At 37.4% G+C, this 14,039-nt stretch overlaps 2 protein-coding genes across 2 annotated transcripts in view; one reads left to right on the forward strand and one right to left on the reverse strand.

Moving 5' to 3' along the window:
- Window positions 1-4,536, reverse strand: part of LOC113230787 (cactin) — a 13,337-nt gene extending 8,801 nt beyond the window's left edge. The window contains exons 1-8 of the mRNA XM_026464876.1: window positions 4,351-4,536; window positions 3,629-3,967; window positions 1,276-1,513; window positions 900-1,074; window positions 683-816; window positions 446-598; window positions 257-380; window positions 16-187 (exon numbers count right to left, since the gene is read on the reverse strand). Of these exons, the coding sequence (XP_026320661.1) occupies window positions 16-187; window positions 257-380; window positions 446-598; window positions 683-816; window positions 900-1,074; window positions 1,276-1,513; window positions 3,629-3,967; window positions 4,351-4,352 (1,337 nt within the window). The 5' untranslated portion in view covers window positions 4,353-4,536. The remainder of the gene's footprint in view (window positions 1-15; window positions 188-256; window positions 381-445; window positions 599-682; window positions 817-899; window positions 1,075-1,275; window positions 1,514-3,628; window positions 3,968-4,350) is intronic.
- Window positions 4,537-6,922: 2,386 nt separating this feature from the next.
- LOC113230788 (serine/threonine-protein kinase TBK1) lies at window positions 6,923-14,039 on the forward strand. The gene is made up of 3 exons (XM_026464877.1): window positions 6,923-8,085; window positions 8,196-8,423; window positions 14,010-14,039. Exons 1-3 carry the CDS (start codon window positions 7,339-7,341, stop codon window positions 14,037-14,039), a joined length of 1,005 nt encoding a protein of 334 aa, XP_026320662.1. The 5' UTR covers window positions 6,923-7,338.

Consider the following 14,039-nt stretch of genomic DNA (forward strand, 5'->3'; position numbering starts at 1 on the left):
TGCGGGCTGCGCGACCTGGTCGCGGAAAGCGGGCGCTCGGGTCTCCGGCGGCGGCGAGCCTCGGCCCCCGGCGCGGCGGCGCACCTGCCCGGCGCGGGCTGCACGCCCTGCTCCTGCTTGAGCAGCTGCAGCTTGCGGCGCAGGTTGAGCTGGTGCCGGTCGCGCAGCCGCGCGCGCGCCATGTGCGCTGCGGAGCAAAGCGCGAGTCAGCGGGGCCGCGGGGGCGCGGGGCGCGGGCGCGACGGAAGGCCGGTACCCTTGAGCTGGCTGAGCAGGCTCTCCCAGTAGCCGACGTCGACGCCGTCGCGGCGCCCGCTGATCTTGTGCTCGATCTGCGCCTGCAGCGCCTCCAGCTGCGCGCCCGTCTTGCCCTTGAAGATCTGCGGAAAGCGGCGGAGTCAGTCGCGCCCCGAGCGCGGGGCGCGGGGCGAGGGGCGCGGGGCACCTGCGTCACGTCGTCGGCCACCGCCCGGTGCACGCCGTCCCTGGCGGGCGCCGGCGCCTTGAGCCGCCGCAGCTTGCCCAGCTCGTCGCGCACGATGGTCGCCACGTCCTCCCAGTACGAGACGTTCGCGTTGTTCTCCAGTTCTTTGTACACCTGCAGCGGAACGAGATCCCGGTGAACCGGACGATACTGTCGAACTGAACATATTTTGATGTTTCGAAACAATTCGCGCCGCACTTTAATGTCCTCGAGGAGGTCCTCGAGGTCCTGCGTCTGCAGGCCGTTGAGGTAGGTGTACGGCTCGTGCATCTCCAGCGCGTCCACGCACTCCTCCGAGCTGACGTACCACGCCAGCAGGTCGATCGGCTTCGCTGTACAGGCAACGAACTGCGCGTTCACTAGTGAACCGAGGTGACGCTGAAGAAACAGGTGTGAGAAAAATGAGAGGGAAGACCTCGTCCGTCGCGGATGCGAATCTGCGAGCGCAGCCGGGCCTGGTGGAGGTGGAAGGCGTCCTCCTGGCGCGCCCAATTGTGGTACTGCAGCGCCTCCTTGGCGCGCGCCGCCGCCGCCGCCTCGGCCTCTCGGGCCGCGCGCTCCGCCTCGCGCTCCAGCCGGCGCTGCTTCACCTGCACATTCGCCGCACCTCATTCAACGCTCATCAGTATCACATAGCCCAAAAGCAATTTCCTACATTTTCCTTGCCAATTATTTACAAATCTAACTACTTACCCTTACATCCTTAAATCGTGATTACTAACTAACAACCGAATGAGTACATGGAAAATATTTCTCTAAAAAATTTTAAACAGTACATTTTAATTAATTACCTTCTCCAGTTCAATTTTGTTCTCCATTTGTTTCTGTCTGTTGAGAGCCTCCAACTCATCGTGGGACACATTCTTGACACCCTCCTTGGCTAGCTTCTTTGTCCAAACGAATGTATTAGTGAGTGCCGAGTCACCAAAGGGATTGTCCTGGTTGGTGTAACACTGATATTCGTTGTCCCAACCCATACGCTCCCGACGACGACGCTCCTTCTCCTGCTTTTCACGCAGACGACGAGCCCTAATAAAAAATTTCTACTTCAAGCTCCATACAACAAAAGTGATAATTGAGCAGTGGTGATTTGTTTTTTTTACCATACTGCTGCAATGATGTCATATCACCACATTTTTACCTAAATGGCAAGAAACTGTCAAATATATATTAAAACATGAACAAAAGTTCGAAAAAAATCAAAATTAGCAAACCATTGCCATCATTTATCAAGTCCACCAACTTATAACCTGAGATATTGCAAAGATACAGTACCGAGTATTATATCCTGTGCACCACCATGGTTTAAGAAGAATATGGAAATCCATTAATATTTAGACCATACCATCAAGGAAGGTTACAGCAAAAAATTTTAATCTGGTTTCTTATCACCAAAAACAAGTTACCAAGTAACCTGCTGCATTTACAAAACTATGTCTTATCTTAAACTTGGATCAACAATGTGATTACTGTGATGCTACAGCTAAAATTACATCCATCACAATTTTAGAAAATTCTCCCTGGCACAATTGCACTATATGATTTATATTTTTGATATGTCACAATAATGTGCAAAACTGAATAAAAGCACGAATCTTGTACTGCAAAGTAGAATTCTGCCACCGGTAGCTAAAAGAGCGCTTGTGACAAAAACTAAGACCTGAGAAAATAATGTTTAAAGTAGGCAATGAAATTAAAAAATATGTACTTTTCGCACCTAATAATATCGACAGGTCGGCCTTTTTTACTGATCACGGCAGCATATGTAACAAATTTTAAAAAGTCATATGCACCCTTTCAACTAACGGTGGCAGAATTTATTTATACCAGTTTATTTAGTTATATATTAATCAGACCAAACATGCAAGAAATTTAAGATTTTGTAACAACAACCACAACTTTTTCTTTACGATTTTAAGAAATAGGATAAGCAAGTTGTGCACTTATGGGAAGGCATGTTGTGGTTGCAGTGCCACTTGGAGCTTTATCGCAAAGATCTGAGGAGCACCGACACTGCAACCTTTACCCCAAGACATAAAGTTGACAAGTCACATGCTGTAAATGCACAAGAGCACCCTTACACTTCAAAACCGCAATGTAGTAATAACACCATACCTATTACCGCATTGCGGTTTTTAAGTGCACTTCCTTAGATAAACTCTTTCGCAAGGAGCTGTACTTCTACTATAGTTTGTTTAAATCCATTCTAGATTAAAGGTAAACACACAGGTCTCAATCAACCACAGACAGTTTAGAGATGGACGGCCAATTGTACTGCCAATTCCAAATTAATTAAATATTTGTGTGACTCAATATGTTTAGATGAATCAATTGGAATAACAGTTCTTTTTGTCAATTAACATACATAAGGTATGTGATTTGATGATTAGATACTGAGTGATGATATTTTAATATGCACTACTAGAATATATGTATAATAAATAAATAATGTCGCGTGTCCTGTGTTGCGGGTGCCATGGACACACACATAGACAACCACAAATTACACCCAAACTCACAAGAGAAATAATTGTAGGCCATACAACTATTTCTCCCGGCCCAGGAATCGAACCTAGGACCTCTACGTGGCAGTTGTGGCAGGCATGGTAACCGTTCAGCCACGGAGGCAGTTAAATATGTGTATATGCATACATGGGACTTAGAAATTATAACCTGTACAGGTTGTAGAGAATTCTGCACATTGATTGATATGGTGACTTCTAATAAATATACATAATAAATATTGTTGGAAAAAGTGATATTAAGTTGAAACTTTCAAAATATATGGTGAAAGTGTTATTTATTCAATTTATTGAGTAATTCATCTAGACTGGATTAAAACGAACCATACTGCAACTGCTATGCAACATGATGCTAAGCAAACATCCTTAGTATAACAATTGCCTAATAAGAGGCACTAAACACCTAACATCATGTGGTTAACTTAATACAACTGTTTACCAATATGCAGACTATAAAAACAATGTTAGCCACTGAACATTATAAAATTACATATAAAATTAATATAGATATGTTTTATATATCTATATTATACTCAGCACATGCCTTGAAGGACAATCTAGAGCAGAACACTATCTATTATCATTCTGACATTTTGTAACAATTCTTGTTTTCACATTTTACCTCTTCTCTTCAGGGGTCTCATTGGCTTTCATCATCTCTTTCTGTTTTCTCTTTTCCTCCTTAAGGCGGAGACGCTCTGCCTCCAGCCTCTGCAGCAGCTTTAGTTCCTCCTCATCACTATCACTGCTTGTGCTGCTAGATGAATTTCTGTATTTCTTTTTCTTCTTTTTAGTCTTTTTGTATTTCAATGCCTCTTTTTTCTCCTTCTCTCTACTTGATGACCTGTGTTTATGTCTTACAGGTGACTTGGACTCGTTTCTTTTGTAACTGTCTCTGTGACGCTCGAGTGAACGACTGCAGGTGCGGTCTCGACGTCTCCTCACTTCATACTTGGAAGACCTAAAAAAATAGAAAACAAAAATGTACTAAAACGTACATGCTATTGGAGGGTGTTGTTTCTGCTGTCTCTGTTAATGCCTTCAAAAACAAGCTCGACAACTGGCTACGAAAGAGTGAATTAGTGCTAAAAAAGTGTACTAAAACAACGATATACATTTCAACACTGTGTGATGTAGACATACCAGCAAAAGCTGCTCGTCTACAATCAAATAAATAAAAATAAAACACGTCTGTTGGTCAAATATGTGTGATTGTCTTATTTACTCTAGCTTTTGGTTTTATGAGATGGTTAATATATTTTATTGTAAACGGGTAGGGCAAATGTTTCATTACTAATTTTATTGGATCATTTTATTAGCAATTTGAAAAGAAACATTACTTACATACTCGTTCCAATATTAAACCCGGCACAGTAAGGGGAGACACAATTTTGAGAATGTCATGCAATCACTCCAAAATTTGGAGTTCAAATCCGGGAAAGTGAAAAGCAAACAATAATAATTAAGTAAACGAGGGCACAAAACAATACTCTTTGGTGCACAAATTGGAAAGATTTATGAGTGCGTCACGCTAGGGATATGTATAAAATATATATATATGAAAATATCGATATTTTTCATGAAATAATCGATACATATTTTGAAACTCGATTCATCAATAACAGATTTTTTCGAGTATCAATTTCGATATTTTTAATCGCAGCCACGGCTAGTGTTTGGTCGGATAAAAACTTCCACTTTTAAAAAGTCATGTTTCTATGAAAATAAATATTTTTCCTTTATTTTTCCATATAACGTTGTAATCATAGTTTACGTAGTCTGTGGTTGTAATCTGTCAAAAATTGAAATTACTGAACGAAAACGACATAGGCAACAAAAAGTGGTGGTATGATTGTTGGATTTTTCTGTGACTTTTAGATAATATATTATGTTTATTTTTATTTCACGCTGAATAAAACTTCAAAGGTTATTTTTAACGTAGAATATAATATGACTTCGAAATTAAATTTTTCGGGAATATTTATTGAAATTTTTTGGAAAATTGAGATGGTCAATATAATATATAGCACAAATTATAACGTTAAATTAAAAAAAAAATAATTATAGTAATTATAATTTGAAAGAAATAAAGGCGCTAAAATACTTTCACTTTGGATTGAAGTACGTTAAGAAAATTAAACTAAATGCAATCTAGCTATAATTTTACAATATTTCAATGTGTCGACTGCCATCACGGAAGAAAAATACAATGGAAGTGCCATAAGCTTCGACTATATGCGCCAAAACGCAAACAAACAATAGATAAAGACTATGAAATCTTGATGATGATTGGTCGTAGTTCCTAATTTAAAAAGACGTAACGAGTCCTGGAACTGTTAATATAATTTAAACTTTACCCAGTTGTTATATCGTTGAAAGTCTTAAGACTTTTTTTGCAAATTACGACGTTTTGATTTTATTGAAATTTAATACAACGTGCTGCCATCTTGCGGTCAACAGCTGGACTGCGACAAATGACTAACATCTGAACGAATAGAAAGTAGTATTAGCTTTTATTTTTATTCCGCGATTTCCTTTCCTCGTTTTTAATTTCATAGTAATATCCATAAACCCAACCAAAGTTCCACAACAACAACTGCTACGACAATAATAATTATCCTGAAATCTCGAGAAGCAAGAAAATATTTATTTGGAAGAATTATCAAAAATTTGCAACTCAGTGGAAATTGCATATGGCCAGAGGCTGGACGCCATAGTGCCAAACTATAAGAGAAAAAGAAAAAAAATAGTATCTCTTCAAGAAAGAGGACCTTTCGCTGGCACTAGTGATGCACAGCGGAATTCTTGTGTTATCGATAAGTGGTAATAATATTGAAGGATTTTTTTCTGTATAATCGCGTTTTACTTTGTTTCCGTTTACTTCGGTATAGAATAGCGTTTATTATGTTGGAAATAAAATGAATTGTCCTTGGTTGAAACAATTATAACGTGAAATACTTTCACATATTATTTGTAGCATTTAACATTTGGAGTGAAACGCGAAATAGCTGATTGATTTATTGATGTTAAATTTCACGCTTGAGAACGCTTAACACTAATGCTATATTTACTACTTAGCGAGTATTATAGTTGTAGTTATGTTATAAATTATAATTTTGGTTACGTTTTAACACGATTTTGAGCTAATGGTGAAATTTTATTTGGTGGAAAATTTTGTTTGGTGAAGCGATTTAAATTAAGATATAATTACTTGGATTTATTTAGTATGTTTAGCGTTTGTTTAATAAATAAGTTGTTGTAATATTTGTACATAAAACTAGGAGAAAAAATTATTATGAGTGTAATTTACTGTAAATAACAAATGTTAAGTTTTGTGCAAATTGTAAATAGTTAAAGTATGAAGGTAAGCTCATTGATTTATCTTCTATAACCTGTAACCACCATATGTAATAGTTACAAAACAAATGAAGTCGGTCGTAATAAAAAAATATAGACTATTCTATAGATAGACCATAGATGCTATACTTAACAAGTTTGCCTTATTATTCCATCCTGGAAAAAATAAAGGATGGTTTCCTTTTTCTATCCTCTAAGGTTTCCATAGTCTAAAAAGTTAGCACGTCTCAACTATTTCAAGTTTCTTTCGATTCGTTACGTTATCTTATCACACGACTTAGCGCTGCTAAAAATTATAATTTTAGGACATTAAATAGCGCGCTATAAAAATGTAGCATTTAGCGCGCTATGCGAATATAGCAGTTAATCTCATCTCTAATATCACAGACCGCATAAATTATGGCATAAATACTCCTAAATACCACATCTAAATAATATAACATTTAATCTTTTTAAGCTGATTGCCTTGAAGCCAATGCTTAATAAATTAAAAAAAATATATAACATTCATTCTTTATTTAAACCATGTTTATTTACATCTCATAAACTCCTCGCCTGATTTCTTTTTCACTTTTTCTCTTTCGAATCCCGTTTCCAAATTACTTTCCATGATATTTTAAGTTCCCCCTTTTAAAAACAAGTTAGAGAAAACACTTTGAAAGTGGCTAAAACGCTTACCGCGAAGGGCCAAGGGAAATAAGAAAAAAAATTACCAACAGTCAACATTGGACGGCACTTGATTGTGACGACATAAAGTTTCTTTTCTGTTAATGACGTTAAATTTGTTGAACGTGAATGTGTAATTTTAATTAAAAACTCTGAAATTAAAGGGAAAAGTCATAAAAATTGTGATGGTATACTATTTTACAGAGTTTATTCCTACATTTCCAGAGGATTTTAGTGGTGTTACTTATAAGATAAGTCCTAAAAACAAGAGTTCATTGAGCGTTAAGTGTTGCACTAAAACTTTCGAAAATGTCTTTCTTGCGAGGTTCAGAAAACTATGTATGGTGTACCACCAGCGTCCTTGGAAAAGGCGCGACTGGTGCCGTCTTCCAGGGAGTCAATAAAAACAATGGGGAACCAGTAGCAGTGAAAACTTTCAACCAACTTAGTCACATGAGGCCTCATGATGTTCAGATGAGAGAATTCGAGGTTCTGAAGAAAGTGAAGCATGAGAACATAGTCAAGCTACTTGCTATTGAGGAAGAGCAAGAAGGTCGTGGTAAAGTCATTGTTATGGAACTTTGCACTGGTGGTAGTCTATTTAATATTTTGGATGACCCTGAAAATACTTATGGCCTTCAAGAGCACGAGTTTCTCTTGGTTCTCGAGCATTTAACAGCTGGCATGAAGCATTTGCGTGATAATAATTTAGTACACAGAGATTTGAAGCCAGGGAATATAATGAAGTACATCAATGAGGATGGAACAACTACATACAAACTGACTGATTTTGGGGCAGCACGGGAATTGCAAGAAGAAGAGCAGTTTGTATCCTTGTATGGTACTGAGGAATATTTGCACCCAGATATGTATGAGCGTGCAGTATTAAGGAAGCCAGTGGGTAAAAGTTTTGGAGCCACTGTGGATCTGTGGTCGATTGGGGTCACTCTGTACCATGTAGCCACAGGACAGTTGCCATTCAGACCTTATGGTGGGAGAAGAAATAAGGAAACAATGTTTTACATTACTACTAAGAAAGCTTCTGGGGTTATTTCAGTAAGCATTCATTCATATCATTTTATAACAAGATAGTGTGTGTGAAATGTAAAACTATTGTATTTAAATTAATCTGTATTTAATTTAAAAATATTTATCATAATGTTTAGGGCACACAAACAACAGAAAATGGACCAATAGAGTGGGCAAGGGAACTCCCATCTCACTGCCAATTGAGTGCAGGGCTCAGGAAACTAGTTACGCCACTGTTAGCTGGTTTGCTGGAAGTAGACCCTCATAGGATCTGGAGTTTTGACAGGTTCTTTTCTGAAGTGCAGACAGCGACGTCCACGAAGGCAGTGCATATATTTCATGTTAATAAGGCGACTAGTCTTAAGGTAAGTAGTTATATGATTTTCACTTATTTGCGTAAAATGTGTTTTGTACATCAACAAAGTCTTGGATCAAATATATTTTCAAATTTTTATGCTGGTATTATATCTTCTACAAGCCATGAGAGCCGAGTATGCTCATGCTCTTTGGTGGCACAGCTGTTAGTACTATGAGCGCTTGATGAGGAGGTCGATTCCCGATTTATGCCAATTTAAGAAACGAACATTTCTAAGTTGGTTTTGGTTTCAGTATTCTGGGTTATCGTTGATTTGGTATTCATAGTACTTACATAGTACAGGATATTCGGCAGTAGTTTGGCATTTTTTCCCCCTAAATACTTCTCTTTGGCATAACTTTCAAGAAAATGAAATCTAACGTAGAGACGGTTGACATACAACAACGTTATAATAAGTATCTCATTTCCGCTACATCGGGAAGCATGCTTTACATTTTTACAATTGTGAGATCTTGTACTCGTAATCTATTACGTTTCCGTATGTTATCTCCATTTGATGGCGTGCGGACGCTTCGGGCTTCGCCCTCCGCGGACCTCGGCCTCCTACCTCAGGTCTTAAGGCTTTGTTTTAAAAAAATTTAAATAGCAGTTTAATGGTGGCCATAGTTAAAAATTGCAAAAATACATTTTGACCACTAATTATTATCAAACAATCTTAGAAATCTTTTTTTGCCAATTTTCACTCCGAGCAAAGCAAGTTTTTCAATAGCTATTAACATAAAAAGATACGGCTATATCGAAAAACGGCAGAAACAAAATTTTTACCCCAAATTGTGATTGAAGCCATGCCATTTTCAGTCGAATTAGAAGAAATTTTTATCTACCGCCAAAAAAGTTTGTATGGCGGCCATATTGAAAAAAGACAAAAAATAAATTTCGACCGCAAATTATTATCAAACACTTATAGAGATCCCCACATATAGATTTTCAGTTGAATTAGAGCTAATTTTTATTAGTTGTTGAATGGCGGCCATATTAAAAAATGGCGTAAAACCATTTTTGATCACAAATTATTATCAAGCACTCTTAGAAACCCACACATGCCAATTTTCAAAGGGATCAAAGCATTTTTTTTCTGCCGCCAACGAACGCTTCTATGGCGGCCATATTTGAAAATGGCGAAAAATCCCCGAAGATATACGCATACCAATTTTCAGCCGGATCGAAGCAAGTTTTTCTTCGGCCGCCATCTTGATTTTTTTAACCCAGGCAGTTGACCACTATTAGTCTCTGACATTCCTTCGAGCACCTCCTATATATCTCTAATAGTTTCCGTGACAGGAGACTTTGAAATTTGTATGGCGGCCTTCTTATTTATTTGAATTTCGAACAAATTTTACTGCACAAATATTCCCTCCATATGTTATAGTTTTTGCAGGCCGTTGATCACTATTTCATATTTTCCACATACTACGCCCGTCCTGTGCGAGAATACTTAATCCAAGAATATCCTGGGCGTTGGATCGGGCGACTTGGTCCTATCTTATGGCCGTACTAACGACTTTTGGCTTGGCTTATTGGACTGGATTTAAGTGATCTGCAAACTAAATTGACCTGGCATCACTTTGGACTGTGAATTGGAGGAATTTCTAAATTGTATCGACTACGCACACGTGCCATTGAAATTCCAAGAAATTGCAACACATAACCTTTTTTCGGCACATAGTAAAAGCGATTATTATGAACAAGAACAATAATCAAGAATTTTAATCTTTCTTAGAAATGGTACCAATATTTTTGGCGCCTAGTTTTATTAAAGTATTATACCATTTTGGAATCTTGGTTAGTTGCGTCAATTTTTAAAAAAACTTGCCGCAGTTGTGTCCATACTTTTTTTTTTACAAAACGATGAGTGAAAGTCGACTGAAGGTAAAAATATTTCAAAATTTTAAGGAAAAAAAATATTTTGATGGATTTTTGTGTAAAACTGCAGGCAAGCAGTACTACTTAGGTGGCCGTTAAAATTAAAACATCAGAAATATCTGAAAAAATGTGGTCGTGGTGATTCAAAATATCATTAAGGGAGTAAATTTTCGGAGAATAACAATTTTTTTATCGTAATTGAAAAAAAAATGAGATTTTTTTCTTATTTTTCCTCAAGTAGTTATGCGCAGGTCCACCCTCCAGCGCCCGCTTATCGTTGAATTTTGGGACACGCTGTATAATGGTATTGATAAAAAGTGAGACAAAGTTATAAAGACTCGAGATAACACCAGCACGCTATGATGGCTGTTTTGACATTTGTCCGCTCATCAAGTTTCGTATTAATTCATAACTATGTTGAAGGAGCTAATTGCTGTACATTATTGTCAATAGTGATGTGCAGTAAAATTTATGGAATGTATAATTTTACGACACAACTCAGCATTTGGTTTTTGAAATTGGAAATCTAAAAAAAATTAAATCTAATACCATCATCACTTATACGATCGCTGGCCAGCACGACTTCTTCAAAACAAAGCTGTTTCGAATTGACAATATATTAAGTGAACATAGGAAATGAAACTATTTTTCCGAACTTAAATTGCGTGTATTTGTTTTTTCAGACAAAGAAATATACACGATTTAAATTGTTCAAAAGTTATTTGTTTGAAAAGACAAATATACGCGATTTAAGTCTGGAAAAATAGTTTCATTTCCTATAAACATTTTTATTTTTGTTTTATTAAAACTTTTTAATCAGCTACCCTTGCAATACTAGTTATAAATCTAAAAACTTGTAGATGTGCCTCGATTTGATTATATTTTTTTCAATAATGAATTGAGATTTGACTTCACTATTGTAATTTGTCAAAACGGCCATCATAACATGCCAGTACTGTAAACAGTAATGGTGTACTTAATGATTTTGGTACTGTAGCATCTCTAAAGGTGCCTACAGATACGATCGACATTGACGATCGGTCGATAGACATTCGACGAGTTGTTTGGGAGTGCTTATTGAGAATGTGGCATTAATTTCTAAATCCAAGATGGTTGCCAAGAATTTTCAAAAATGTATTTTTGGTAATCTTTATGGAAATGGCATTTATATCTGAATACATGATGGCTGACACGACTTTTCGCATTTTTAAATGCAAGATGGCCGGCACGATTTCTAGATAATCGAATAATGGCAAGTTGGGTATTGTTTTCGAGATATTCGGGAGAGCTCATTACGAATATAGCACTTGTAAATCCAAGATGGCCGACACGAGTTAAAAAAAATCAATATGGCTATCCTTTTAGAGGTATTTGGTGATGCTCAATACGAATATGGATCTCTTTTCTAAATCCAAGATGGCGGGGACGATTTTTCGAATAATGGCAAGTTCTATCAATCTCTGGAATTCAGGAAAACTCAATGGAAATCAGGTCCCTTTCCCTTGTTATTGTTTAAATTTTCATTGCATTTCCTTTATTTTTTTCTCTTTGTAGTCATTATGGAATTAAAAGTGGAATTCAAATAGTAAAACAATATCCAAATTTAATTTTGTATCTCGCATTTATCTCTCCCTATCTATATCATTATGTAATACTGGGTACAGTTAACCACAATGTGGACAGTATTTGCCCATTAGTCTGTATGTCACATCTGTTTTTATTAGGATGTACTATGAAAGCACCACAGTTATAAAACTTTTGTTGTTCTCATCTTTCTTTTGGAATTATTTTGGAAATATGTTTTTTATCAAAAATAAATAAAATAAAATAAGAAAATAAAATAATAAAAATAAAATAAGTTTTATCAAAAACCAGGTTGTGCTAGATAGGGTCTAACATGGGCGGTCAACATAACAAAACAGAAGTGTAGCAAACATAGATTTACCTATATACTAAATCTATGGTAGCAAATAAACATAAGTACTTGCTTTCAACAAAATGTTCAGAGGTCATTGACCTACCAACACAACGTCTGAGGTCAAATGCGCACTTACATTTTATAATTAAAAAAAATAGTGGGTATCATACGAAAGAGTTTATACATTCCAAATTTTTTTGTTTTAAAAATGTATGTTGCTTAGTTATTCCCATAATGCGGGTCACATAAAGTGTCAAGGACGGAAACCTGCATGTGCAAGTCCTCACATTTAGTGGGCCTAGTGGTCCAACACAGCACATCATTTTCAACTAGTCCCCAAAAAACAATGCAATATTATATAAAGCGTAGCAGCCCAACAAGTCAAGGTAGTTTTGGCGAGTAGAATGAGTGCATTGCGTAAGGTTTCGCCGCCTCTGCCCCCGGCCGTCTCGGTCCGCCCGCCCGACCCACATTTAAGAACAAAGCTATTTGCAAGCATTGTCTTAGATCAACCACGTGGCATTACGTACTTCCGATAACATTCGAATTAAACCTCGCAACTCAACTAGCCGTAATGCCAGTTAATCTGTATGGGTGTTTGTTTACCCCTCAATGTATCATTTAATGATCGCTGTGCATACATGTTTCCACAGATGCATTTTTGGCGTTTGTGTTTGAGTTGACTAAGGGTCGTATTCCAGAACTCTACTCAATGCTCAAGTCAGGACTTGAGTATGATTTAAAGTACTGAAAATGATACTCAAGTCCTTGCCATTAGGATCGTATTTCCAGTGCTTGAAATCATACTCAAGTCTGCTCAAGTCAGGACTTGAGTATTGCAGTGAGCATTGAAAATCATACACAAGTCCTTGCCATTAGGGTCGTATTTCCAGTGCAATCCTGACTTGAGCATTGAGTAGAGTTCTAGAATACGACTCTGAGGGTCGTATTCCAGGACTCTACTCAATACTCAAGTCCTTGCCATTAGGGTCGTATTTCCAGTGCTTGTATTGCCAGTGCAATCCTGACTTGAGCATTGAATAGAGTTCTAGAATACGACCCTAAGTTTGCTAAACAGGCCCGAAATATGTTTACAAAGTGAAATGTGTTCTTAAAGGTCTTTTTTTTTATTAATAATTTTGGCTTGGATACAAGTCCTTTGAGCCATGTCTTCGTTTAATTATGTTTCTGTAAATATGGCCGCCACAAAGAGGATAGGGAATTTGAGGCGGCGTGCTTGGATTGTATTTTAGTTCGAGATTAGTATAATTTCGCGTTTTAGTCTTCGATTAAGGCACAATAGCACTATCCTATTACACTTTAAACTAGATTTCACAAAATAATTGAAAGTCAAAATAAAAACGACACTTTTCCCTCCAGGCCCAGAGCGAATCCGTTCTCAATGGTCGAGGGCAGACTGAAAACCAGTGCTGAGCTATTTTTTTCACTATTTCTAAGTAGTTTTGTTTATTAAGTATTATTATGTGTGGAAATGAATGATTCAGCCATAGATATAGACAAAAGGGGAGATGTGCCATGACGCTATGTAAGAGCGTATACCGATGTCGCCACTTTTTTACTTTTTCAAGTGTGCAAATCAAACTTTATGCTCTATTATCTACTAACTTAAATTACCGATTTGGATCAGATAAGGTTTAAAACATGAAAACGACGTAACATAATTTACTATTTTAAACAATTTAAACTTACAGTCACTTGCGTAAGGGTGTATTTCCACCGGCGAGGCGAGACAATTTTTAAAACTTGTACGGCAAAATATCAATTCTTTCCTAGTGCATCTTCGGTGGAAATGTTCGGGATTGA

This window comes from Hyposmocoma kahamanoa, unplaced genomic scaffold (assembly GCF_003589595.1).
Source record: "Hyposmocoma kahamanoa isolate Upper Pololo Valley unplaced genomic scaffold, ASM358959v1 64, whole genome shotgun sequence".
Classification (NCBI taxonomy): Eukaryota; Metazoa; Arthropoda; class Insecta; order Lepidoptera; family Cosmopterigidae; genus Hyposmocoma; species Hyposmocoma kahamanoa.